The sequence below is a fragment of the Verruconis gallopava genome (genome assembly GCF_000836295.1).
Source record: "Verruconis gallopava strain CBS 43764 unplaced genomic scaffold supercont1.14, whole genome shotgun sequence".
NCBI classification, from domain to species: Eukaryota; Fungi; Ascomycota; class Dothideomycetes; order Venturiales; family Sympoventuriaceae; genus Verruconis; species Verruconis gallopava.
This window is the reverse complement of record NW_015622150.1, coordinates 1-23426: the sequence shown is the minus strand read 5'-3', so window position 1 is coordinate 23426 and position 23426 is coordinate 1. Positions and strand designations below refer to the sequence as shown.

The 23426-nt window shown below is 47.5% G+C and overlaps 7 protein-coding genes and 1 non-coding gene across 10 annotated transcripts; 5 read left to right on the top strand and 3 right to left on the bottom strand.

Moving 5' to 3' along the window:
- Positions 1-80: 80 nt before the first annotated feature.
- Positions 81-2854, top strand: PV09_04740 (uncharacterized protein). The gene is made up of 4 exons (XM_016358148.1): positions 81-430; positions 538-1338; positions 1419-2437; positions 2516-2854. The coding sequence occupies exons 1-4, from the start codon at positions 203-205 to the stop codon at positions 2622-2624; spliced, it is 2157 nt and encodes a 718-aa protein (XP_016213766.1). The 5' UTR covers positions 81-202; the 3' UTR covers positions 2625-2854.
- Positions 2855-3046: 192 nt separating this feature from the next.
- On the bottom strand, positions 3047-6764 carry PV09_04739 (uncharacterized protein). Its single transcript, XM_016358147.1, has one exon. It carries the CDS (start codon positions 6698-6700, stop codon positions 3131-3133), a length of 3570 nt encoding a protein of 1189 aa, XP_016213765.1. The 5' UTR covers positions 6701-6764; the 3' UTR covers positions 3047-3130.
- A 158-nt stretch (positions 6765-6922) lies between these two features.
- Positions 6923-10049, top strand: PV09_04738 (uncharacterized protein). The gene is made up of 3 exons (XM_016358146.1): positions 6923-7029; positions 7082-7218; positions 7272-10049. The coding sequence occupies exons 1-3, from the start codon at positions 7016-7018 to the stop codon at positions 9845-9847; spliced, it is 2727 nt and encodes a 908-aa protein (XP_016213764.1). The 5' UTR covers positions 6923-7015; the 3' UTR covers positions 9848-10049.
- Positions 10050-10313: 264 nt separating this feature from the next.
- On the bottom strand, positions 10314-12098 carry PV09_04737 (GPI-anchor transamidase). The gene is made up of 2 exons (XM_016358145.1): positions 11544-12098; positions 10314-11487 (listed from the first exon to the last, which is right to left on the bottom strand). The coding sequence occupies exons 1-2, from the start codon at positions 12056-12058 to the stop codon at positions 10845-10847; spliced, it is 1158 nt and encodes a 385-aa protein (XP_016213763.1). The 5' UTR covers positions 12059-12098; the 3' UTR covers positions 10314-10844.
- A 558-nt stretch (positions 12099-12656) lies between these two features.
- PV09_04736 lies at positions 12657-16531 on the top strand. Of its 3 annotated transcripts, XM_016358144.1 has the most exons (8): positions 12657-13265; positions 13319-13373; positions 13442-14975; positions 15027-15184; positions 15241-15467; positions 15518-15707; positions 15766-16045; positions 16099-16531. In XM_016358144.1, the coding sequence occupies exons 3-7, from the start codon at positions 14572-14574 to the stop codon at positions 15783-15785; spliced, it is 999 nt and encodes a 332-aa protein (XP_016213762.1). In that variant the 5' UTR covers positions 12657-13265; positions 13319-13373; positions 13442-14571; the 3' UTR covers positions 15786-16045; positions 16099-16531. The 3 variants fall into 3 exon arrangements, with proteins under 3 accessions (XP_016213762.1, XP_016213760.1, XP_016213761.1); XM_016358142.1 differs by having other exon boundaries at positions 13319-14975; positions 15518-15704; positions 15935-16045; XM_016358143.1 differs by having other exon boundaries at positions 13319-14975.
- Positions 16532-17123: 592 nt separating this feature from the next.
- On the bottom strand, positions 17124-18797 carry PV09_04735 (uncharacterized protein). Its single transcript, XM_016358141.1, has 4 exons — positions 18524-18797; positions 18409-18458; positions 18286-18358; positions 17124-18217 (listed from the first exon to the last, which is right to left on the bottom strand). The coding sequence occupies exons 1-4, from the start codon at positions 18586-18588 to the stop codon at positions 17212-17214; spliced, it is 1194 nt and encodes a 397-aa protein (XP_016213759.1). The 5' UTR covers positions 18589-18797; the 3' UTR covers positions 17124-17211.
- Positions 18798-19058: 261 nt separating this feature from the next.
- Positions 19059-22551, top strand: PV09_04734 (uncharacterized protein). Its single transcript, XM_016358140.1, has one exon. It carries the CDS (start codon positions 19359-19361, stop codon positions 22317-22319), a length of 2961 nt encoding a protein of 986 aa, XP_016213758.1. The 5' UTR covers positions 19059-19358; the 3' UTR covers positions 22320-22551.
- Positions 22552-22951: 400 nt separating this feature from the next.
- PV09_04733 lies at positions 22952-23078 on the top strand. Its single transcript has one exon. It is a non-coding gene; the product is annotated as a tRNA-Ile (tRNA).
- Positions 23079-23426: the final 348 nt, after the last annotated feature.

The window sequence follows — 23426 nt, the reverse complement described above, 5'->3', positions numbered from 1 at the left end:
CACGTATGCGGCAAGCGGCGCATCCTCAGCCACATCATCTTGCGCGGACCTTGACCTTGACCTTGACCTCGCCCTTGTTCCGGGCATGTCATTGCCGTACAGCTGCTGAGCTTAAACCTTTCTCCGCATCCGCCTTTGTTTCGGTCCCCCCTTCTCTCCCTCAATTTCCGACCACTGGAGTCTCCTGTCGCTGCACGAAGCAATGCAAGAACCAGACAACAACGTCGAGAATGGCGCACCTGCGTCGCCGGTCTCCCCTATACATGAAGCGCTACCTACAGCGCATGTTCCGCCCTCCGACCCGTCCCCAGCACCAGCAAGACAGTCCATCGATGAGGCTGCTAAGAAAGCTGTCGACAGCGTCCTCTACTCAGATATAGGAGTGAGCACACTGCTGAACAGACTCAAGCAGAGCATTGCATCAGTTAAGGTACGCGCCGCTTCACCTCCACCTGTACTCTTAGTCTAGAAGCGACGCGCAATTTAGCAGTCGAACAGACATCCGTAGACGTATTATTCTGACTATGCGCTCATAAGGACTTTTCGAGCTTCTTGAAGAAGCGATCTACGATTGAGGATGAACATGCGAAGGAGTTGCGTCGACTGTGCAAGACTACACACCAGGACATTAGAAAAGCCGATTCAAGACAAGGATCGTATGCTCGTCAGTTCGAAGCTGTCACGAACTTGCACGAACGCATGGCCGAGAACGGTCTGCAGTTCGCACTCAATTTGCACCAAATGCACGAAGATCTCAACACACTGGCCTTTGAAATGGAAAAAGGTCGCAAGAATTGGAAGCAAATCGGCCTGAGTGCCGAGCAGAAGGCAACGGACGCAGAGAAGCAGATGGAAAAGGCAAAGCAAAAATATGACCAATTTGCTGAGCAGTACGATCACGCTAGAACCGGTGATGGAGGCAAACACTTCGGTTTGCGTGGCATGAAATCGGCAGAGCAGCGTGAGGAAGAACTTAAAGCGAAGGTGGAAATGTCCGACAAAGATTACCAGGCCAAGGTCCAATATGCGCGACAGCAACGCCAGGAGTTGCTTAACACTACGAGGCCCCAGGCGATTAAGGCATTGGAGGATCTGATCACTGAATGCGATGCAGGCCTCACATTGCAAATGCAGAAATTCGCAACGTTCAATGAGCGCTTGATGCTGGCAAATGGCTTGCTTGTCAGCCCATTGAACGAGCCAAATGCGCCCCACCAGCCGAGCATGCGAGAGCTGATCATGCAAATCGACAATTTGCAAGATTTCCAGGTCTACGTCCGTAGCTTCGGAGCGAAGATCCCACCGCGAGGTGGCGAAATCGAATACAAGCAACACCCTGTAAGTCCTTGATCTATGGGATGCCTTTACTCATTCTTTTGCAATAACTATCTTCGCCTCCTGCTAATTACCTTATGCAGTCCCTGGCCCCAAAAGGCCAGCCATACAAGCCGCCCGAGCAGCAACAGCCATCATTCCAGCCTGCTGCTCCGCCAAAGGATCAGTCGCCTACACAGTATTCACCAGCGTATGCACCTGGTCCCGTTCAGCCGCCGCCAGCTCAGGCGCCTTCCTCTTTCCCGATGCAGCAATATGGAGCCTCAGTTCCAGAAAACCAAGCAGCACCTTCTAGCCCTAAACATGGCTTCAATAGTTACAACAATGCACGCAACTCTTATGACCGCGGTGATTTATACGGTGCTCCAGCCCATCCACCTGCGCCTGCGCAGGTCCAAGCACCCCCTCCAGGATCAACTCTCCAGCAGGCATCCGCCGCCAGCGGGTATGGACCACCCCCTAACCCTGCCTATCCAGGACAACAGCCATATGGTCGTTCACCATATCCATCCGGTCCATCGGGCCCGCCAGTCTTACCCCCTGTTGCAGTTGGACCACCAGCTTCCGCGCCTCGGCCATCAACGCGAGAAGGTCGTAGTGGTGGTGCGCCCGCAAAACCCGTGTTTGGTCTTAGCCTTGATGAACTTTTCCGTCGCGATCAGTCACCCGTGCCACTGATTGTCTATCAATGCATTCAAGCCGTTGACTTGTTTGGCCTAGATCATGAGGGTATCTATCGTATTCCTGGTAACATGAATCAAGTTGCTGAGCTGAAGTCGCAATTTGACCACAACGCCGAGCGTGTAAACTTCCAGAACCCAGAGGCTTTCTTCCACGACGTCAATAATGCGGCCCATCTGTTGAAAATGTTCTTCCGTGAGCTAAGTGATCCGCTTTTTACGAGCGAGCATTATAACGAGCTCATTGAAGCTGCCAAAGTGCAAGATGATATCGTAAGGCGAGACAGTCTTCACGCAATCATCAACGCTCTACCGGATCCAAATTATGCCACTCTTCGGGCGTTGACACTGCATCTTCATAGAGTAGTAGAGCATGGGGAGGCGAATCGCATGACCAGTAGTACGCTAGCCGTAATTTTCGCGTGAGTATTCTCCCCACGTTTTCCGTTGCCCCCCTGTACTTCGAATCGATGAGAAAAACCGCTGACGACAACTCGCAGGCCAACACTAATGGGACCGCACCATGGGCCTATGGCTGACGCATCTATGCAACCAAAAGTTATCGAGACGGTGATACAAAATGCATTGCAAATTTTTGACGAGGATTGACACTTCCAAGTCAAATAATGCTCTTGTTACAGTTGTGGAAGCAATGATCGGTTGTGAATCTGTTTTAATCAATTTTCAGTCATGTTTCTGCTCTTCGCTGTACCTTGCAGAGATGAGCAGTGATTGGAGACTATGATACCATGTCATCCGAAGCGATAAAGTCATGTATTACTAAGATGTTAGTCGGTGAAACAGTCCTTTCTTATCCAAAAAAAAAAAAAAAAAAAAAAAAACGGTGATCGCACCCAAAATCCCGTCCACCCCTTCATCCTCTTACTAGTGGTATGCCATACATGTCTTACTCCGAAATTACTCCCAAGGATTGGAGGCATTGTCTGAAGTGAACAAATGTGTGCCAACATGAATGCTGACACGTCGTTCACAAAGTTAGGCTTCTGATTTGGGCATGGCAATCGTAGGCATTTGAACATCGCAGAAACCAATTCATTTCAACTGTCATTTGGGCCAAGAGTACAATTAGGGTATCACCGCTACAACAGCAAAGCTCACAGTTCCGGAATCGTGTCTGTCATATCTTTCCAATGCTGCCCAGCAAGCCTGTATCGAAATTGCGTCAAGTCGCGTCTCACACGTCTGCCCTCATTCTCGTCTTCCCGAATCAGCTCTCCCGCTACAACAGCGAAGAGTTTCACCAGCACATCCCACTCTGTAATCCTTCCGCATCGATACGCGCAGTCGCACGTCACTTCTAATGTTTTTCCGTACATGCTGATGTACTCTTTCTCGCTGGGTAAAACGAGCAGCTGCATGAACAAAATAGCGAGAACAATATGGCTATCCTCAAGTTTAACTCGGTATCCCCAATGATCGAAAATTACGCCCACAAACTTTTTCCAGGTTGGCGTGATGACATTTCTGTTGTCAGGATGTGCTGAGCGTGAGGGAGAAAAGTGATGGGGTTTGCGTTTGTAGTATTGGTACAAGTTGTCCAGTGTTTGCCAATGTGCAAGAGACCAAGGTTGGATGCGCGGAAGTTGTGGAAAAGCCGCGGAGCGACCAGAGAGGATAGGATGGTCGGGACGTGGGGGAGGAGTGTAAGGTTGCGAGAACGTAACTGCATTCCAGATGAAGGAGAATATACCGCGGACTGAAATCGACGATGAGGCTGCCGAAGCTTGATTAGACTGCTGCAGCAGCACATCGCTTGAATTGGCTGACGAATCTGCACCTCGTCTATCAGAACTGTGTCTGAAAAGTGAACGAGCCGGTCGACGCAAACCCGTGAAAGAGGTGACGGATTGTTGTTCCTCAATAACTCGGCCACTGGCGTCCAGCTCGGTTGTCTTCAGTAGGTCCTCATCGGCTTTAGTAGTCCATGTATCATCAACCGACTTTAGCTTCGTTGGCACTGTCGTGGTCGTACCCCGCTGCATCAAAGGAAACGGGGGCTGTCTTCTGGCTTGCATCGCCTCGTTGTGTAGTTGGCGAACATCAGAGAGCGCAGAAATATCCGTTGTATCAACTCGTGAAACATCATATGATTGACTCATTCGACTCGCCTCTACCGTCGGTGCTTGAACGGATTGCTTGACACGCTCATCGCTCTGGTTCCGGTTGCCCAAGCGATCGAAGATTGCGGATATGTCGGATTTTGTTTTGGCGCGGCGATGAACACTACTAATACCTTCTTCAGTGTTAAAGGATTTTTTGGGCGTGAAAAGTGCCTCTCCATCTTCTACCGATTTCAATGAAGAAGCGTTCTGCCTCTGTGCAGTACGAGCGGCCTTTGACGGACGCTCCAGAATCGCCAGTCTCGACTCTGCTGAACGATATTTGCGCTTTGACACGATATTAGGTGGCTCCTCATATGATGCACTGATGTCCTGCCATATATCCGCAGTCTCGTTCTGAATTGAAAGAACACTTGGCGAAAGTTCATTTATTGCAGGCGTGTATGCGCCATCTCCAGCTGTTGATTCCGCATCACTTTCGACATGCACAACGTCTCCTTTTGCCGAAGCCAGAGTACGTTTGACATTATCACGCTCCTCCTGCCATTTTCTCTCCAAAGAAATTATTCGAGAGGATTTCAACCCACTAATTAACGATCTCCTTGAGCTCGATGATGAGGGTCTCATCTCTCGCTGGCCGCTGGCATTTGGCGACTTATCAGTCTGTGGAGTTGCAGGAGGGGTACTCATATCAGCTTCGCTCTTCGTCGGCGTATCTTGGATCTTCCCATGATGTTCCGAGTTGACTAGCTCTGGGTAAATGACGTCGGACCAAGCGTTCATACCAGGATACTCAGGCGTTGGTGATAGCTTCTCACCCGAACTAGGAGTCGGAAAGCGATTATCTCCGTTGTCAGGCCTTTGCTGGGGAGGTTTGCCTGATCCTGTGGTACGCAGGTCTTGCCTCAGGGAAGGATTATCGGAAGCGTGTGTCAGTCTACTACCATCAATGATAGGGTTGAAGTGGTAAGATAGCGAAGACTTGTGCTGAGTCTCTGGGCGCAAATCGGACTCTGGCGAGGCGTCTTTTGTGGCCTGTGGATTCTTAGAATCTGCGCCAATGAATTCGACCGCTCCTTCGGCCATCTGGTGTGTTGTTTGTGACTGAATAACCTGACTAAGTGGAGGTGAAAATGCTATGACTTTCGCAAGTCTTGACTGCTCTGCTGATGAGGTTTTGCCTGTTGTCGCTCTCTCACTTTGCTCAAAAATGCTGCTATGAATATCTTTGGCACTGGGGAGTGAACTGAGAGAAACCATACTGAAGTCTTCACTTTGCATCATTGTCGTATCACCCATTATTTGCGTGTTGTTTTCGGGCATCTCTTCCTCATAATCACCCCCAAACTCAGGTTGCTCAAAAGCCGTTGCTATCTGGTTCGTTGATGATATGACCCGATGTGGGCTTTTGCGATGTTGACCAGAAATCATGCTGCGCCACATAGAAGCATCACTTTCTGAAGTCGGCGTTGAACTGGGATTGCTTTGCGGCAGTAATGACTTTCCAGGCGAGTCACGTTGTGGAAGCGGTGTGAAACGATGCTTCCAGCGGTCCAGAGGGTCGTTGGACGCTCCATTATGTGCATTCTTTCCAGAGATATGTTGACGTACCGAAGTCTGCTCCTTTTGTGTGGGAGGAAGAGGGTGCTTCAAGTGTAGCGGTGTTAGTGACGTGAAATCGAATGATTTCTGATTAAGATTTTGTTCTGTGACAGGAGTAGTCTTCCGGATACGGGCCTCTTTCGCTTGCATTTCTTTTTGTTCTCCATTATTCTTTAGATCAATATTCACCAAAAGCAGCTGCCCGTTCGCATGTGCATCATCCTCGAAATTGTCAACGTGAATAGCATCTTCGTGCTCCTGCTGATTTCCTTGTCTGACTTTCTTTTGGTCTTGACTCATCTTGATAACTCGATCACGTATCAGATCTGGTGATGATCGCTGCATGGGCTCCGTATCAACTTCAGATGGGAGTTCATGCTGTTGTCCTTGGGCAATGTTAAGCTCCTTCGGAGGCATATCCTTCCTTGGTCTGCCTCTTCGCCGTTTCAGGGCCTTTGACAATTCGATTGGTGTGTCTTCCTCATGTATACTGTCGTCCTGCTTGAGCCCATTTGAAAGCCTAGTTGATCGCCTCTTCATGGGAGTTCCCTTTCTGTTTTTGACGGCAGAGTTTGCTTCAGATTTCCGCTTCCTTCCAACCGCAGATTTTTGACCCGCAGGAGATACGTCAGCATCCTTGAGTGGGACACGTACAGTTCTGATCCGAGGAGCAGGAGATTTCGACACGGAAGAACCGTGACGTGGTTCTGCCTGAACCGTAACCTTGATACGCCATGGACTCTCTGCAACATCCTGCTCGGGATCCGGATCAAAGAACATAGACTTGGAAGGCGAGGTTCGACGTAGGAGCGATGAGGTAACATCCAAATTTAGATTTTCCTGTTTTCGAGGGGACAAATTCGGCGATCGTGGCGCCAGAGGGGTTGGGACAAGATCGCGTCTGCGAAGTGCGACATTCGTTCTCGCACGCGCAGGAGAGGGATATCTTACGCCCAAAGAAGCGGCGAGCTCATCCGGAGTATCTGGACTGAGCCCGCTCATTCTTAGACATAGAATGGCTTGCTCAGAACACGCGGGGTTTGCAGTGAGGCTCTTTGGAGTTAAGATGGACTCCGCTCAAAGTTCGCTGCGGCAGGATGGTGTTGTTGACTTTTGGCTGTAAACAAATGCATGCCAAGTCTTTCTCCGAGCCAATCAGCATCCGCGTATGGCTTTCCTTGTGCGGCAAGAGGATCTTGGCTACTCTTGAAAACAAACAACCGTGAGGAATCATGGCTTCCCAACCCTTTATTAGGGAATGCTGAAGCACTAAGTAGACTAGAAATGGCCCTGTGGGAGCGAGATTAAATAGAGGCTATGGGGATCCATGGGTAAGCGCTTTAATTTCCAAACACTAAACAAGTATGCTAAATCAGCTCGCAGCATTTACAAGGAAATCGGCCCCGGCCGACGTATAGCCCTTTCTAAGGTCGCTGTTGAGCATTTTGAGAAGACTGGTCGACCGCTGCGCATTGCTATCGACATCTCTATCTGGCTATTTCAGATTCAATCCAGCAAGGGTAAACACACGTATCTCGGCAATCTCATTTGACAGTGCTCACATTACAGCCAGGCGGGTCAAACCCAGCCCTCCGTACGTTCTATTATCGACTACTTCGCCTAATTTCCCTGTCTATACACCCCCTCTTCGTCTTCGATGGGCCTAATAAACCGCCTTTCAAGCGCAATAAACGCACTGGCCCAAATGTCGCGTCTGTTCCCGAATTTCTCGCAAAACAGTTGCTAAAGCAATTTGGTTTGCCTTTCCACTTAGCCCCTGGAGAGGCGGAAGCAGAATGCGCTCTCCTACAGAGGGAAGGTGTCGTAGACGCCGTGCTTAGTGAAGATGTGGATACGCTCATGTTCGGAAGCGGCTTGACTTTTCGAAACTGGACGCCCGAGGCTAACAAGAGTAAAGTGCCTACTCATGTCAATCTTTATGATGCGTGTACAACCAAGGATATCTCAGGCATGGATAGAGAAGGAATGATCTTAGTCGCACTCATGAGTGGTGGCGATTACGTACCGGAAGGAATCCCAGGCTGCGGACCAAAAACCGCATGCGAAGCTGCGAGAGCAGGATTTGGTCACGAATTGTGTCAGATTTCTAGGAGGGATGTCGACAGGCTCAGAGACTGGAAAGAGAGATTGGCCCATGAGCTCCATACAAACGAGAATAAATTTTTCAGTCGCAAACATGGAAAACTGGCCATACCGGATGATTTTCCCAACCCAGAGGTACTTGGCTATTATACACATCCTGTCGTATCTTCCATGGACAAAATTAGAAAATTGGAAGCGGAATTGAAGTGGGATATGGATATTGATTTCAGGAAATTACGCTCTTTCACTGCAGATGCTTTCGACTGGACAAACCTTAGCGGCGCAAAGAAATTTATTCGAAACCTGGCACCGGCCCTTTTAGTTCGAGAGCTAAGAATGAAAGGCGAAGCTTTAGCAAGAAGTCTTCATGAACCCGCTAAACCAACTACAAATGAGGAGCCATATATCAAAGCTATACATGGCAGGAGGAACCATGTTTCCGCCGATCATGTTGCCGAGTTGCGTATCACGTTCACGCCTCATGAGCTTGTACCGATTGATCTGGCCGTGGAGGAGCCAGACGATGAGATTAGTAATGAAAGTTCTGATGAAGAGGGCCGGACAGGCTATGGAGACAGGGAAGCTCCAGGCAGTCCAACAAAGAAGAAAGCACCGTCACGTTATGATCCAACCGAGGTTGAAAAGCTATGGGTATTGGAGTCATACGTGAGGGCTGGGGCTCCCTTAACCGTCAGAGAATGGGAACGTAGCAGGAAGGAGAGCATATCAGCGGAATGCAAGAATACAACCCGAGAAGCAAGAAGAACAGCAAGACAGAAGAACAAAAACTCTGCAAGTATCGGAGACACGCGGGAAGGTGCGCTAGATCGGTTCGCTACTGTAATGAGCACTCCGACGCCCACTAAATCTCCGCGAAGCACATCTCAATTGGCGAGATCATCAAAGGAGCCGAGAAGAACGCGTGCAAGCAAAAATAAAGCACCCTCGACTTCAATACAGCACTTCACAAAAGTCTTGAAACCAGGTGTCTCTTCGAACATTCCTGAAAACTCTTCAGATCGGCCCTCGCCGAGAGCATTAGGTCATCGTTGGTTAGGGAATGGCAAGCTAGCTATATTTCCGCTGGAAGAGCCCTGTCTTCCAGATGACGAAATCGAAGTCGTCAATTTAATATCAACACCACAGCCGTACCGGTCTGTGTCCAATGGCTTGTCACATGATCTTCCAGATTTTGTTCCGTCGCCTGGAGCTAAGCGTGGACTTTCCCCTCTGCGGGGACTCCCTACGGATGTCATGGCATCGAGCGCACAAATGGAGAACGAAAGGTCCGAGACTACAATGAAGAATCTATTCCAATCAAATTCTGAATCTCCAATATCGCTACCATCGCCATCGCAACTGCTTCCCGTATCTAAACGTCCGAAGCTTCCAAACACTCGCTCAATACACGTCAATGATCAAGATGCGAGAACAACTCCACGGCGACACAAGAAGAAAGACGCGATTATTCTCTCTTCTTCGCCGATTAGACAGGCTAGCATATATGATTATTATTCACCAAGGAGACGCGACGTCCAAAGCCCATCAAAAATGATTTCAGACGAGGGCGGGTCACAACTTCCAATGTCCACTATTGCCACAAGAAGAGTGGGGCACCGATGCCCGCGACTAGATATTACGGACATGATCGATCACGTAGATCTTACCGGAACCCCAGCAGACGTAACGATTCAAGATTTAACCAAAATGCCCGAACTTGACGTCGCTACGGAGCCGGTTCTTCAAGCTCTGCAGCAGCATGAGGTCGACGATAGCCCAACGTCCCTGGGACAATTATCGTCGAAAGACTCTTCCTCGGTGTCCAGCTTGGCGTGTCTCACAGACGAAGTGCGACTTTCGCGCGCGAATATACAGGAAAAGCATCTTCAAAGCGTGTATCGTGTACGCGAGAGCCTGCCTGGTAGTTTTGCGATTGACACAATTGATATGACAAATGACATTGGAACGATTAATGTTAGCCTACCTAAAATGGGTAGACGATTTCGAATGAGTGAGGTGAGTGTTTTGGACTTGACTGGCGAATGAAAATAGCATCTGGGTTTTCTTCTAGCTCTTGATATAGTAAGATAGGAGACTATTCGCTAGGCACGATCGAAAGGCGTTTGAAATTACCGGATGCCAGGGGGGCTGTCCTGTTCCAAAATCGATCACGCGCCTGCATGATGTTCAATTATACGAATATAAATGTATTCATTCAGCAAAACAGGAAAGTAAGCTTTGGCTGCTCCCTTTTGAAGCTGTAAACAGCTGATTCTTTCCTTCGTTTCTTCATCTGCGATCTATACGTACAGAACCAGCTGAAACGATTCTCCGAATGATCGTCTATGCGCAGCTTTACTCTTGGCATTATATTACTATCCATTCCCCGATACCCGCCCATTGAGGGAGACATCGCCTTGTTACCATGCTGCAATTTGGTGAAGAAAGACATCGTCATAAGGAACTTTTTGAATGGAGTGAGGTCAGTAATTTGTGACACGGCGAGGATGTTATACTTACGAGATATATCAACTATATGTGGATTGCATTCGTTCTAGGACGTTGGAAGCAACAAAGTTCAATTGAATAAACAAGTTATGATGTGGATTTCAAAGCAGAAGAAGCGCACAAAAAACTCTGGGCAGTGAAAACGAAGGCTGTGATGTCGCCAAACTGAACAAGCAAGGCAAAGAGCTATCGCAACATGATCTAATATTGCGCCTAATGCAACTTATTGTCTTAAAAAATTTTCAATCCACGTGCGGAAAGAACCCAACAGCTGAAATGCATGTCCCTTTTGGCTCTTCATTCCATATTTCAACTCCTGTGAGACTCAAACCCGCCCGCCATCCCCAGGACTTGACCTGTTTGCTAGTGTATGCCTTCTGATTAAGAACTAGCACGTTATGTCCAATGGGAGCATTATGGGCCTTTCGCATGAATTTGTCTGCATGAATTTGTCCCAAGGAGTGACTCTAGCGCGAACCGCAGTTCGACTAGTCCAACATTCACTTTACATTCCCTCATTTCCGACTTCAGTGCTTCATTTGCCGGTTTCGAACCACGAGGCGGCTAACCACAAGCCAAAACATCCCAAGAGTGCCGCGGCACCCGCAATCTGCTTGCTCAAAGTTTCTTCTGCAGCTACTTTTGCCGCCCTCTCACCTCTAATCGGAATGTGTTGTTCGGTTATAGCAATCTCCGACTCCGGGTTCACACTGCTATTGTATCTCTTTTTCGCCTGGTCAATCATCCTCTGCAGTTGCACCAGATCTTCTCTCCAAGCTGTCTCGTTCCACTTGTTCTGAGTCTCTTCATTTATCTCCACATTCTGCACATTGCCGAAAAAATCCATAACGAGTTTTTTCCGTCCTTCAACCTCCCCGCCGGGGAAAAGATCCCACCGTACACCTGGGTGACTGTGTATTTTGCTCTCATCGTAACTGTCGAAAAGATCTCCAATAGTCTTCTTGGACGAGGGCTCACGAACTTCAGTCTCCAGGAAGTCAAGGTTGTAATACGTGTAGCGGTCGATAACGGCAACACCGACGTCATTGTCCGCGTGGTGAGAATACGACGATTGATCGATCTCGGACGACCCGGTGGCTATAATGTTAGGAGAGTAGAATTTGGAGTACATGGTGTTGGCTTGACAAGTGTCGATCATGAAGAGTATCTCATGATATCTACATGACCACAATTAGTATAAACCAGAGGGCTATGGCAGATAAATGGGACATACCGCTTCTTCTCCCACATCTGTGCGAAGGCATCTGCAAGATCGAAAGCGCTGATCTCCTCCGCGTCTTGAAATTTGAGAAACTCGTTGCCGCCGTGGCCCGTCATGTAGACCAAGATATTGCTCCGGTCATCTGTCAGCAGTCTTTTACTCCGCGGCATGTCCTCTCCAACTCGGTCCGTCATGAGGCGAATGAAGTTCTCAACTGTCACTTCGTAGCCTCTGTAATCAACTTCGATATTGTCGCCATATAGGTCAAGAGCACGATCTGCATTGTTGTACACTGTGCCAGGGAACGCGTTGCGTGGGTTACATGCCATATCGTCAGGAAGCATTAGGATGATTTGTGAGTCTGGAATTCCCAGACGTTTAACAGTGCGGTATAGCGAAAGAACATTGGCAAGATGGCGATAGTTGAACCAAAAGCGCGACGTGGACACAAGAACAGCCCAGTTAGAGGTGTGCTCGGCGAAGCCAAAGGCGAATATGAAGAATACCAGCGATAGAAATCGCAGCATTGCTCGTGCTTGGTATCTGATCGTGGACTCATGTATGGAGGCTCCTGGATCTAGGGACATCCGCGATGTCCAAAGGACACCAGGACCGAGGAAATGACGATCAGGCCACAAGGCATTCAGCCTCACACTTTCTATCCGTATGGTCCCACCGTGTCATTGAAACGACACTGTGCTCTTAGCAATGAGTTGAGTATTTTGCATGGTACATAGAATATATATTATTCAATTTATTTTTCAGACTCAAGTGATGTCCAAGCTTTCTCTTTATTTCGATTTCAGACATCCTGCGAATGCCGCCGCCTAGATGTTCTGGCTTTGAGACTAATGCTAAGCATATTATCGTAGTAAAAGGAAGAAAACTGAAAGAAGGAGAATACAGTTGAGAATACACACCGAGCAATGCAGACATCAGATGCATCAAGTATGCTTAATGCGCTCAAATCCATCTTTGCCAAATATTCCTTACCCAGCCAAGGTAGATTTCGAGCCTCCAAGTACTGCCGTAAATTACTCATCGATGGTTTTGGCAGGGCAAAAATAGCATCACCGGAATTTCCCTCACGCCACAACCGCAACACGAGTTCGCCATCTAATGGAAAGACGAACTTGCCTGTTCCTCCCCTTATTCAAAAAAATCTCTTTTGGATGAAAGAGCAGCAACACCGATTCTGTTCTCAGTTAAGCCCCCCAACTTCAAGATACGACTGATGAGTCTATCATCTTTAAACCCGACGCCAATATTCGCGAATAAACGTGCAAATGTACAGTTCAAGTTTCGATGCGTTTACCACCGTAGTTCTCTAAGAATCCGAAAGGGAGGTAGCTTTAAAACTACTCCTGAAGCTCTCCCTAGGAGTCCTGAAGCTTCAAGTAATTTGCTATGAAAATCTTGAGCCACCTGGACGATTGAGCACTGAATGCTGGAGTTTATCCTCGATTACCACGCGAGAATGCATCACCTTACCACGATAGTTCTTGTGTGGGCGTCTATACTGACCTCTACCAAGTAACAACATCGGGGTCCGCATGGTAAAATCGACAGAACCTTTCCGACTCAATGATCATAATCTATATCCAGTGGCGTAATGCTTTCAGTGGTAATCTTGCACTGCTCTAAGGAGTCATAGCGATCAGCGAACAAACGGAGGCAATCCACAACTCGCATCTTTGACGACTCAGATTTTCACACGAAATCAACTCAAAACTTGTAAGTTGCTACTCTATTCAAATCAAGACAACGCACGTATTGATGAGTTGTAGACTGGGAGGCATGCGAAACAAGAATTTGTCGAGTATCGAGAACTTAAATCGGGTGGTATGGCACCCATTGGCATCCAATTCGCCCTTATTCGATCGTAAATTTTGCCTCGGCTAACTTCTCAGCCTTTATTCACGCCCGCCATTGGGCTAAAGCGTCTCAAGTGTTGAACTTGGAACGCTCCTCAACTAATGGCTATTGAAGCGCCATGATTGAATCGTCGCTTACAAGAGTTACATCAAATGCAGCCAGAGTTACGGTCTCGACGGAAAAATATGATGCCGATTCAACTTAGGCATTAGAGCCGACGGTACCAAGCTTTCGAACGGAAAGCTTGGATTTACTATGATGCGAACAGAGGTCATTGGTCAGCCGACACTGGTTTTCGGTATTATGGACTCAGTCCATTATAACACTGCCGATCCACCGCTATATCATCTGCATGAAACTCATGACACCTTCCATAAAGTCATCAGCATCTGTCTTCGATGTCCTTTCACTAAGCTCATGCGCTATTGAAGCCGTGGACATCATCCCTTCCTAAAGTCGAGATGCTTGCTTAGATTTGGCCAAGATCGGACGTGGCTTCGAAGAGCCAGGAACTAGCGTTTCGGAATGACAGGGTGAAAGAGATTAGAGTCTTAATCGATGTGCTGGGATTCCTCCATGCTACTATCTTATTGAAGAAGGTCTTTGATTGTCGCTCAGATCCAGAACTGCGGTGGAATGGACCGTTCCGCTGATGTTGTTGCTCTGGTTGGTTGTCCGACGACGTGCGGGCGCCATGTGATCTTCCTAACCTTGCACGGTCCGCAAAATGACCTACCTATCTTTTGAGATCCGCATTAAGCTTCAGCGGCGTGAATGCTAGGAAGCTTGTAGATAGTGTTGCTGATGGGACATCCTCTTGCCGACGTGACCCGCGTCATGCAAGACTGTTCTCGTCGCGCACTTCTCTTTATTCTAGTTCTTTCCAGTATCGGCCTAGTTAAAACAAGTATGCTACGCTACGGATAGAAGATTAGAGCGGGAATTAGAATTGAAAGGACAATTCAAGTACCTGAACTGGAAGGTGAACGACCTCGATATCTTTCATCCGATATGATACTGGGTGTATCAGCTCTTATCGCTGGCGAACGGGGTAGTTCCTCATGAGGAAGTTCACGATCTGCTGACTCTACTTGCTTCAGATGACGGCGCGTAATCGATCATAGGAGATGCATATAAGGTCGTTGATGTCGGCCACGTCGCTTTCATGGTCAGCAGTCCAAGAAGCTTGTCTTTCATTTATGTCTGCGATTTTCAACTTCATCCTGTTCTCATATTCATCATGCATACTATAAGCTCTGTGACCCTTTTGGCTGGCTTTGTCGGCTTTACTGGCTTCTCTTTTGCTGCCCCGTTCGATGCCAATGCTAATAGTGCAGGTGCGTTCCGTGTCGAACAAGTCCAAGGATCCACGGTCTTGAAAAACGGCGCTGCGGCGATTCAAAAGGCATATGTCAAATACAACAAGCAGACACCTGCAAATGTCGCAAAGGCCGCAGCTTCGGGTACTGTAACGGCTAATCCTGAGCAATATGATTCGGAGTATCTCTGTCCAGTAACCGTGGGTTCGACCACTCTGAATCTTGATTTTGATACGGGTTCGGCGGATCTGTGGGTTTCAAACAACAGTGATATCTAAAACGCCGTACTGAACTCATCTAGATGGGTTTTTTCCGATAAGCTACCGGCGAGAGAGCAAGGTCAGCACGACCTATACTCAACATCCAGCGGCAAAAGGCTCTCTGGCGAGACCTGGTCAATCACCTATGGAGACGGTAGTGGAGCAAGCGGTATTGTGTATGCTGATAAAGTCGTCATTGGTACGATGCTTTTCTTTTCTTTAAGAAATTATGAACATTTGCTCAAGTTTGCGTAGGTGGCGTGACTGCAACATCTCAAGCTGTAGAAGCCGCCACTTCGGTCTCATCGCAGTTCGTTCAAGATACTGCCAATGATGGCCTAGTGGGTCTCGCATTCAGCAGCATCAACACTGTCCGACCAAACCCAGCTACCACGTTCTTCGACACAGTGAAGTCATCTTTACAGACGCAACTCTTCGCGGCCGATCTCAAGAAAGGCGCAGCAGGATACTATGACTTTGGAGTTCGTTTGTTCTTTCTGAATTTGAGGCAGCTTTGTTGATGTTTATCTAGTATATTGACACCTCGAAGTTCACAGGCGATCTTGTATACGCCGACGTTGATGACAGTCAGGGATTTTGGATGTTCAATGCTGATGGCTACGCAATTGGCGGTAGTCAACAGAACTCCCAAATGACTGGTATTGCAGACACAGGAACCACATTACTTCTGATAGACAGCGATGTTGTCGATGCATATTGTAGTAAGTTGCATGGTACAAGATCGTAAAACAAAGATTTGAAACTCACGTTGGGTTCTAGCGTATTATAAGTCATCTTGACCCACCTCTAATATTAAGAAAAAGCCCTTGTCAGTGCTTAGCTCTTTTTGATCATTATAGGGATTGGGTCCCTATCAATGACCATGCGAGGCATTGATAAGTGAAATTGACCTTGACAATAAAGGACAGCCATGGCTAAAGATAAACAGATCAGCAGGTCGACGGATCAGTCAACGATAGCAGCCAAGGAGGCTACACATTCCCTTGTAGCGCATCCCTTCCTGATTTTTCTCTGATTATTGGCGGAGAAACTCGGACGGGTTAGTACGATTCAGCGAGAATCTGCTCAGATGCTGACATAAATTAATCCTAGTTCCGGGAAGTTATATGAATTACGCACCAGTAGATTCAAGTGGAATCACTTGCTTTGGTGGTATTCAGTCCAACACGGGCATCGGCTTTTCAATTTTTGGTGACATATTTTTGAAGAGCCAGTACGTCGTTTTCGATGTCTCTCAAGGCTCGCCAAGACTTGGATTCGGTCAACAGAGCTAACGGAATTCGATATAATTCCATCTGAGCTAAGAATCCAAGAGGGATAAGCAGGAGCTGGAAATGCTTCTTTATGCGTTACGAATGTATTTTCTTCTTACCTTCTTTTTTTACACAGTCTGGTACGAACGTATCATGTTCGGTGAATGCGGATTTCACAAGTTGAAATTTGGTATCGCTCTCATTTATGGAGAAGAACACTAGTTTCCTTTTATACAGAAATCAATGAGCATTAGGTATTCAATTGCTATCAACACAAATTGCAGCATAACCCTTCTGAATTATATGAGTAATCGTGAGCGAACTCTTAGACAGAACAGTTTATCAGTATCGCGATTTGGAGGGACTACCGGACATGAAACAAAATAGATCAAAGTGTAAGTCTTAAAATGGGGCGAATGGGACGACAAGGTGGAAGAAAATTCCAGAGCAGTTAATCGGCTTTCGAAGCTTGCAAGACCAGGCGATGCTGGTGTTTATGCAGACATGTAGTGAGGAAAAACAAATTGAAACATATATTGTAGGGACTACTGTATCAACAGCAGCACGGTCAATACTACGCTTCCATGTTTCCTTGAGACGGTCTTTTCATAAATTTTGGCCACAAAATAACATTCAAAGAAGCCCGGTAGTGAATTTGATTATTGATGAATACGTCTCAAGCATTTAGTCATAGCATCTCGTTATCATGTAATCATTTTTAATTTAGTTTAACTATGAACTTTCTGCTTCAGCAGAGATTTAAAGAAATAAGAACCACAGGAAAGCCAAGACCATGACCCTTAGCTATGGTGGTGGTTGACAGCGAACATGCAAAATCCATGTGGTTACGCATTAAACACAACATTGAAAGGTAGCATTTATCATTCACATGTCTGATCATTTAAATTATGGGATTTAGCTACAGCTTCAAGCGATTTTGTACGTCGGTTGTCTACTGTAAGCTCTCGACAACCAAAGCGCTGGCGCCGCCGCCGCCGTTACAGATACCGACGCATCCAATTTTCAGTTTCTTCTCTCTTAGCACACCAAGCAACGTTGTGACAATTCTGGCTCCGCTGGCGCCGAGGGGGTGACCCAGAGCAACAGCTCCGCCATGTAAGTTGACTTTGTCCTCACTTAGGCCGAGCAGCTTCATGTTCGCAAGCGCCACAACGCTAAACGCCTCGTTGATTTCGTATGCATCAACTTGGTCCTCTGTAATGCCGGCGTGCTTGATCGCCTTGGGAATGGCAAGGGCTGGTGCAGTAGTGAATTTGGACGGGTTCTGGGCTGCGTCACCCCAGCCGAGAATCTTTGCCAGTGGTTTCAGTCCACGTTTTTTGACCTCTTCTTCCGACGCAAGAACAACTGCTGCGGCGCCGTCGTTGAGAGGAGACGCATTAGCCGCTGTAACTGTGCCATCCTTTTTGAAACTCGGGCGAAGAGTCCTCGTCTTCTCCTCATTCAAGTTCTTTGGCTCGTCATCCTTATCCACGATAACACCTGGTTTTCCTCTCACTCCTGGCAACTCTATAGGCGCAATCTCCTCTCTGAACCATCCAGCTTCCTGCGCCTTCTGCGCCTTCTTGTAGCTGCGTATGCAGTAATCGTCCTGCTGTTCTCTGTTGAACCCATGATCCTGCGCACACTCTTCGCCTTGCAAGCCCATATGCTCGTTCTTGTACACGTCGGTTAAGCCATCCTTCAGCAGGCCATCGACGAGAGATTGGTCGCCAAACTTGGCGCCTGTGCGCATATTGGGGAGGTAGTGCGGGGTGTTGGACATGGACTCAGTACCACCAGCGACGACAATGCTCGCAGTGCCAGTCATGATGGTTTGTGCACCGAGGATGATGGCTTTTACCGACGAAGCGCATACTTTGTTGACAGTTGTGCAGACGGTGGCTTCGGAGAGGCCCGCGCCTAAAGCGCATTGTCGAGCTGGGTTCTGGCCAAGGCTGTGTGATGGACGTTAGGATTTTTGACGCTGAAAATTGCAGACAAAAAGGTTCGTCAACGTGCATACTTTGCAGACAGAACATTGCCAAAGAAGACCTCCTCAACATCCTCAGGCTTTATGCCTGCGCGCTCAACAGCGGCTGTTCAGACGTTAGTAAGAGTTGATCTTCTGCGAGAGAGGTAGACACACCCTTGATGGCGTGCGAGCCAAGCTTCGGCGCAGAGAGAGCAGAGAGCGAGCTGTTGTGAATGTGTTACCCGGAGCCCTGAAGATTCCGTTACAGATGGCCGGGGCCTCAACATACCCTAAGAACTGGCCGACGGGCGTGCGGGCTGCGGAAACAATGTAGACGGGAGGAAATTGAGACATGCTGACACCAATTGCTGGGAAAGCTTTCCTTGGGGAGATATGAATACACTGCACGGAGTAGGCGGCGAGTGGTAGGAGGAAGGGGGAGAGCTTTTAGCGAGCAGTAGCAGCGGTCTCTGATACGCACACCGCAAAATGGTTTTCTTTTATGGTTGAGGCGATCCCTGCGTTAAAGTGGCGCTGCTTTGGGTGGTGAGCGCAGAGGAAGCTTGGGCCAAGGTACACGCACTGGAGTACGTTCCCCTTGGCGTAGATTAAACTCTGGCAGCCGCCAGCCGATTGCGGAGCCTCGAGAGTCGAAAAGCAAATTCGAACGGTCACCTGAGACAAATCCAGCTAGATTACATGATGTGCTCGGAGACTGACGTGACTAGCATTACATGAGGTAAAAGCCCCATCCCTTTGTGTTCACACATCAAAATGCGACCCACAGCCTGGGGGATCACTGCTCGAGGCTGAGCGCCTTGTTGCCTGGGGCCGCAACACGTGGCGGACTTCGGTTGCGCTTCGAAAATGTTTGCAAGATTGCACGGCCTTGCGCGAGACCATCAGATCAGTAATTGAACTCTGCGACCACGCTGCGGAGTCCTTCTGTTGGCTTCTACCACTTAGCTCTTCCTACTCGGTGTCCAAACGCCCCTTGGTCTATTTTGATCTCACCGTCTGCGAGAGGCTTGCGGCATCTTTACTTCACTTGTGCAGCTACGCGTCAGCGTGTGCACTCTCGACTTGCAGGCCAGTGTTGGCTAACTCGCTCGACATTAGTAAATATGGAGGATGATTTGTATGACGAGTTCGGAAATTACATTGGTGAAGATGTATCAGAAGAGGAAGAGGAGGAAGCCCTGCCGACCCAAGCAGGCGACGCATATCTAGACGACGTTGACGATGCGCACACAGAGGCACATGATGGCACGGTCATGGAGGTTGATGACGGGCCGTCTAACGCCGTTATTTTACATGAAGACAAGCAATACTACCCCACAGCGCAGCAGGTCTACGGTCGCGATGTCGAGACGATGGTTCAAGAGGAGGATACACAGGCTCTGTCACAGCCCATTGTAGAGCCTATAGTGGTCAAGAAGTTCGCTGTTGAAGAGTCAGATTTGCCACCAGTCTATTATTCACGTGAGTTCATGACCGATCTCATGAACTTTCCGGACAAGGTTCGCAATATCTCTCTCGCCGGTCACTTGCACCATGGCAAGACCGCGTTGATGGACATGCTTGTACTCGAGACGCACAATATCCAAGACCGGTTGGACAAAAAGCAAGGCAAGTCAAGGGAGGACCAGCTGAGGTACACAGATACTCACGTACTGGAGAGGGAAAGAGGTTTATCAATAAAAACCGCCCCCATGAGCTTAGTTCTGGAAAACAACAAAGGTGTTTCTCATCTGCTTCACATCCTAGACACTCCTGGGCATGTCAATTTTGCAGATGAGGTTGCTTCGTCGTTGCGACTGTCGGACGGCGTAGTTCTTGTGGTTGATGTCGTTGAGGGCGTTCAGTCGATGACTGAAATGGTCATCAAACACGCGGTTCTCGATGACCTGCCCGTGGTTCTAGTTATCAACAAAATGGACCGGCTAATCTTGGAGTTGAAATTACCTCCCCAAGATGCATACCACAAGCTCAAATATGTTGTGGAAGAAGTCAACACAATCATAGAGAATACAATTCCGGGCCGAGGAGAATCGCGGAGACTGAGCCCGGAGAAAGGCAATGTCGCCTTCGCCTGCAGCAGCATGGGTTGGTGCTTCACGCTACGCTCTTTTGCAAAGATGTACACAGAGGCATATCCTAAGACAAAGGTGCATCCAGAGGACTTTGCGCGACGATTATGGGGAGACATTTATTACAACCCATCAAGCGGAAAATTTTCGCGCAAAGGAGTCGAGGAGGGATCGAGACGATCCTTTGTCAACTTCGTTCTTGACCCTATCTACAAGCTGTACTCCCACACCATTTCGGAAGGTCCACACGACCTTGATGAGACACTGCAGAGTCTGGGCATAAAGTTGAAGCCATCTGAACTGCGGTGTGATGCGCGTGTCTTGCTTAAGAAAGTGTGTGAGCAGTTCTTTGGTCCCTCTCGAGGGTTTGTAGACATGGTTGCGGAACACATCCCTTCTCCAGAACAAGGCGCAAAAAGATTTATCGAAAAGTACTACACGGGTTCTATGGATACGAAGACGGCTAAGTCGATGCAACAATGCCACCAGGACGGACCACTAGTCGTGCATATCACCAAGCTGTTTAATACAGTTGACGCGAAACGCTTCAATGCATTTGGAAGGGTGCTAAGTGGCGTTGCAAGGCCTGGTGATCAAGTTCGCGTGTTGGGAGAGGGATACACTGTTGAGGATGAAGAGGATATGGTCAATGCTACAATATCAGACACGTGGATCGCTGAATCAAGGTACAATGTACCAGTCTCTGGAGTTCCAGCTGGAAACTGGGTCTTACTCGGCGGCGTAGACAATTCTATTGTAAAAACCGCTACTATTCTGCCGGAGACTCTACCGGATGGTGACGAAGCTTACATCTTCAAACCAATACGCCACTGGTTTGAGTCAGTGTTCAAAGTTGCAGTTGAGCCAATCAATCCCTCAGAGCTGCCGAAGATGCTAGATGGATTAAGACGAATCAACAAAAGCTATCCGCTTATCACGACCAAAGTAGAGGAGTCTGGCGAGCATATCATTCTTGGCACAGGAGAGTTGTACATGGATTGTGTACTGCACGACTTGCGAAGAATGTATGCAGAGATGGAGATCAAAGTATCAGATCCTGTGACGCGATTCTGCGAGACGATTGTGGAGACCTCGGCTATGAAGTGCTATGCGCTCACCCCAAACAAAAAGAACAAAATCACTATGGTCGCGGAACCTTTAGATCCTGGCATTGCTGAGGACATAGAATCTGGCGCAGTAAACATCAAAGATCCTGTGCGAGTTGTTGGAAAATTCTTCGAAGAGAAGTATGAGTACGACCTTCTTGCGAGTAGAAACATTTGGGCATTTGGCCCTGATGACATGGGTCCTAACATTCTGCAAAACGACACACTTCCTTCAGAAGTTGATGCTAAGTTGCTCCGCTCTGTGCGGGACACGATTAAACAGGGGTTCAGCTGGGCGACTCGAGAAGGACCGCTGTGTGAGGAACCTATTCGAAACTCAAAGTTTAGACTCACAGACATATCTCTTGCTCCGGAAGCCATTTTCAGAGGTGGAGGCCAGATCATCCCTACTGCGCGACGAGCCTGCTACTCATCTTTCCTCATGGCATCACCACGGCTTATGGAACCTGTGTACGAGTGCACAGTCATCGGTCCAATAGATGCTGTATCTTCTCTCTACACCGTGCTTCAGCGACGGCGTGGACATGTATTGCAGGATGCACCTATTGCAGGTACCCCGTTGTATCGTGCCAAAGGTCTTATTCCTGTGATTGACTCGTTCGGCTTCGAAACCGACCTCAGGATACACACACAAGGTCAAGCTACTGTGTCTCTGGTATTTGACCGATGGAGCATAGTGCCTGGAGACCCACTTGATCGTGACATTAAACTCAGACCATTGGAGGCGGCGAGTGCAATGGCAACAGCTCGAGATTTTGTTCTCAAAACGAGACGCAGAAAAGGCTTGTCAGAAGATGTAACGATAGGTAAATTCTTAGAACCGGAACTTTTCGCACAATTGAAAGAGAGTGGCGTATTGGAGATATAAATTATCATGACCAAAGGGATTGTTTTTAGGGTTTGCAAAGTAATGAAGGCATGGAAAAATCTATGTTTTAAAGATAATGGCTATGTGCCACATATCATGCTAAAGCAAAAATTAGGAGCATTAATATAGCCACTTTGATCTAGTAAAGCTCTTCTATATTAAGTGTCTGACTAAGCTTTTACAGTGCTACTACTTATGAAGGTCAATTTTCATCATACCTTTTCGTTCTGACTATTTATCTTCTTGCTCAGTTCATGCTGTAGGTAACTAAATAATGCCTTCTCTACCTGATAAAATAATATGAGATTTACGCCATTTTTTTTTCGGAGATCCTAGCTTAGAAGTGCTTCAGTGCAAGATTATACAATATTCATGCTTGGTAACGGAAACATTTAGCTTCAAAATATTGAAGTCATGCGAAGAGCAATTATACATAATATTAAGTCATTCTTTAGTATGGATTATATGATAATATAATATACTGTTGCTTTTTATATTATATTAACCTATTTAGTATAGCTAAATGATCCTAGAGAACTCTCAGATGTAATGGATAGTGCGTGTAGAAAAGAAAAGTGATGCATTATATACAAATCCTTGCAAAGTCTCTCTTAAGCAAGCAATCAGCAAATGGTCGATTAGCTCAGTTGGTTAGAGCGTGGTGCTAATAACGCCAAGGTGTAAGTTAACGACAGACTCCGTCACATGGAAAGCAATCTAACATTCATAATAGCGCGGGTTCGACCCCCGTATTGACCAAGCAATTCTTTTTGGCATTTTTTTGTTATCTAATCTGACGTATATATTTATAAGTATACATTAGTTATTCTTTTACTAGATTAAATAAACAGCATTTAATATAGCTATCTATAATATAATTTTTACTGTTATTAGTCTCCATTTCATTTATACAGGTGTTAGGAATACTTTCCCGATACCGACTAGCTTCACTAATGTAAGCCACTTCGGAAGGGTTCAGCTTCCTAGAGCAAGGGAACAATGTATAACCAGAGCTTATTAAGGAAGGAATATAATAAGATAGTTATGTTTATGGCTTAGAATAGTATGAGCTTCAGGAGTATGAGAATGTATTCAAACTAACTACTA

Coding starts and splice junctions, on each gene's coding strand:
- PV09_04740 (XM_016358148.1), top strand. CDS start 203: ATGCAAGAACCAGACAACAACGTCGAGAATGGCGCACCTGCGTCGCCG. Junction 1,339..1,418: donor TCGAATACAAGCAACACCCT/GTAAGTCCTTGA, acceptor TACCTTATGCAG/TCCCTGGCCCCAAAAGGCCA. Junction 2,438..2,515: donor ACGCTAGCCGTAATTTTCGC/GTGAGTATTCTC, acceptor GACAACTCGCAG/GCCAACACTAATGGGACCGC.
- PV09_04739 (XM_016358147.1), bottom strand. CDS start 6,700: ATGAGCGGGCTCAGTCCAGATACTCCGGATGAGCTCGCCGCTTCTTTG.
- PV09_04738 (XM_016358146.1), top strand. Junction 7,219..7,271: donor TCAGATTCAATCCAGCAAGG/GTAAACACACGT, acceptor CATTACAGCCAG/GCGGGTCAAACCCAGCCCTC.
- PV09_04737 (XM_016358145.1), bottom strand. CDS start 12,058: ATGCTGCGATTTCTATCGCTGGTATTCTTCATATTCGCCTTTGGCTTC. Junction 11,488..11,543: donor CAGATGTGGGAGAAGAAGCG/GTATGTCCCATT, acceptor GTGGTCATGTAG/ATATCATGAGATACTCTTCA.
- PV09_04736 (XM_016358142.1), top strand. CDS start 14,572: ATGGTCAGCAGTCCAAGAAGCTTGTCTTTCATTTATGTCTGCGATTTT. Junction 15,185..15,240: donor TGCTGATAAAGTCGTCATTG/GTACGATGCTTT, acceptor AAGTTTGCGTAG/GTGGCGTGACTGCAACATCT. Junction 15,705..15,934: donor CGATGTTGTCGATGCATATT/GTAGTAAGTTGC, acceptor AAAGATAAACAG/ATCAGCAGGTCGACGGATCA.
- PV09_04735 (XM_016358141.1), bottom strand. CDS start 18,588: ATGTCTCAATTTCCTCCCGTCTACATTGTTTCCGCAGCCCGCACGCCC. Junction 18,459..18,523: donor CCCGTCGGCCAGTTCTTAGG/GTATGTTGAGGC, acceptor CATTCACAACAG/CTCGCTCTCTGCTCTCTCTG. Junction 18,218..18,285: donor GGCAATGTTCTGTCTGCAAA/GTATGCACGTTG, acceptor TCCATCACACAG/CCTTGGCCAGAACCCAGCTC.
- PV09_04734 (XM_016358140.1), top strand. CDS start 19,359: ATGGAGGATGATTTGTATGACGAGTTCGGAAATTACATTGGTGAAGAT.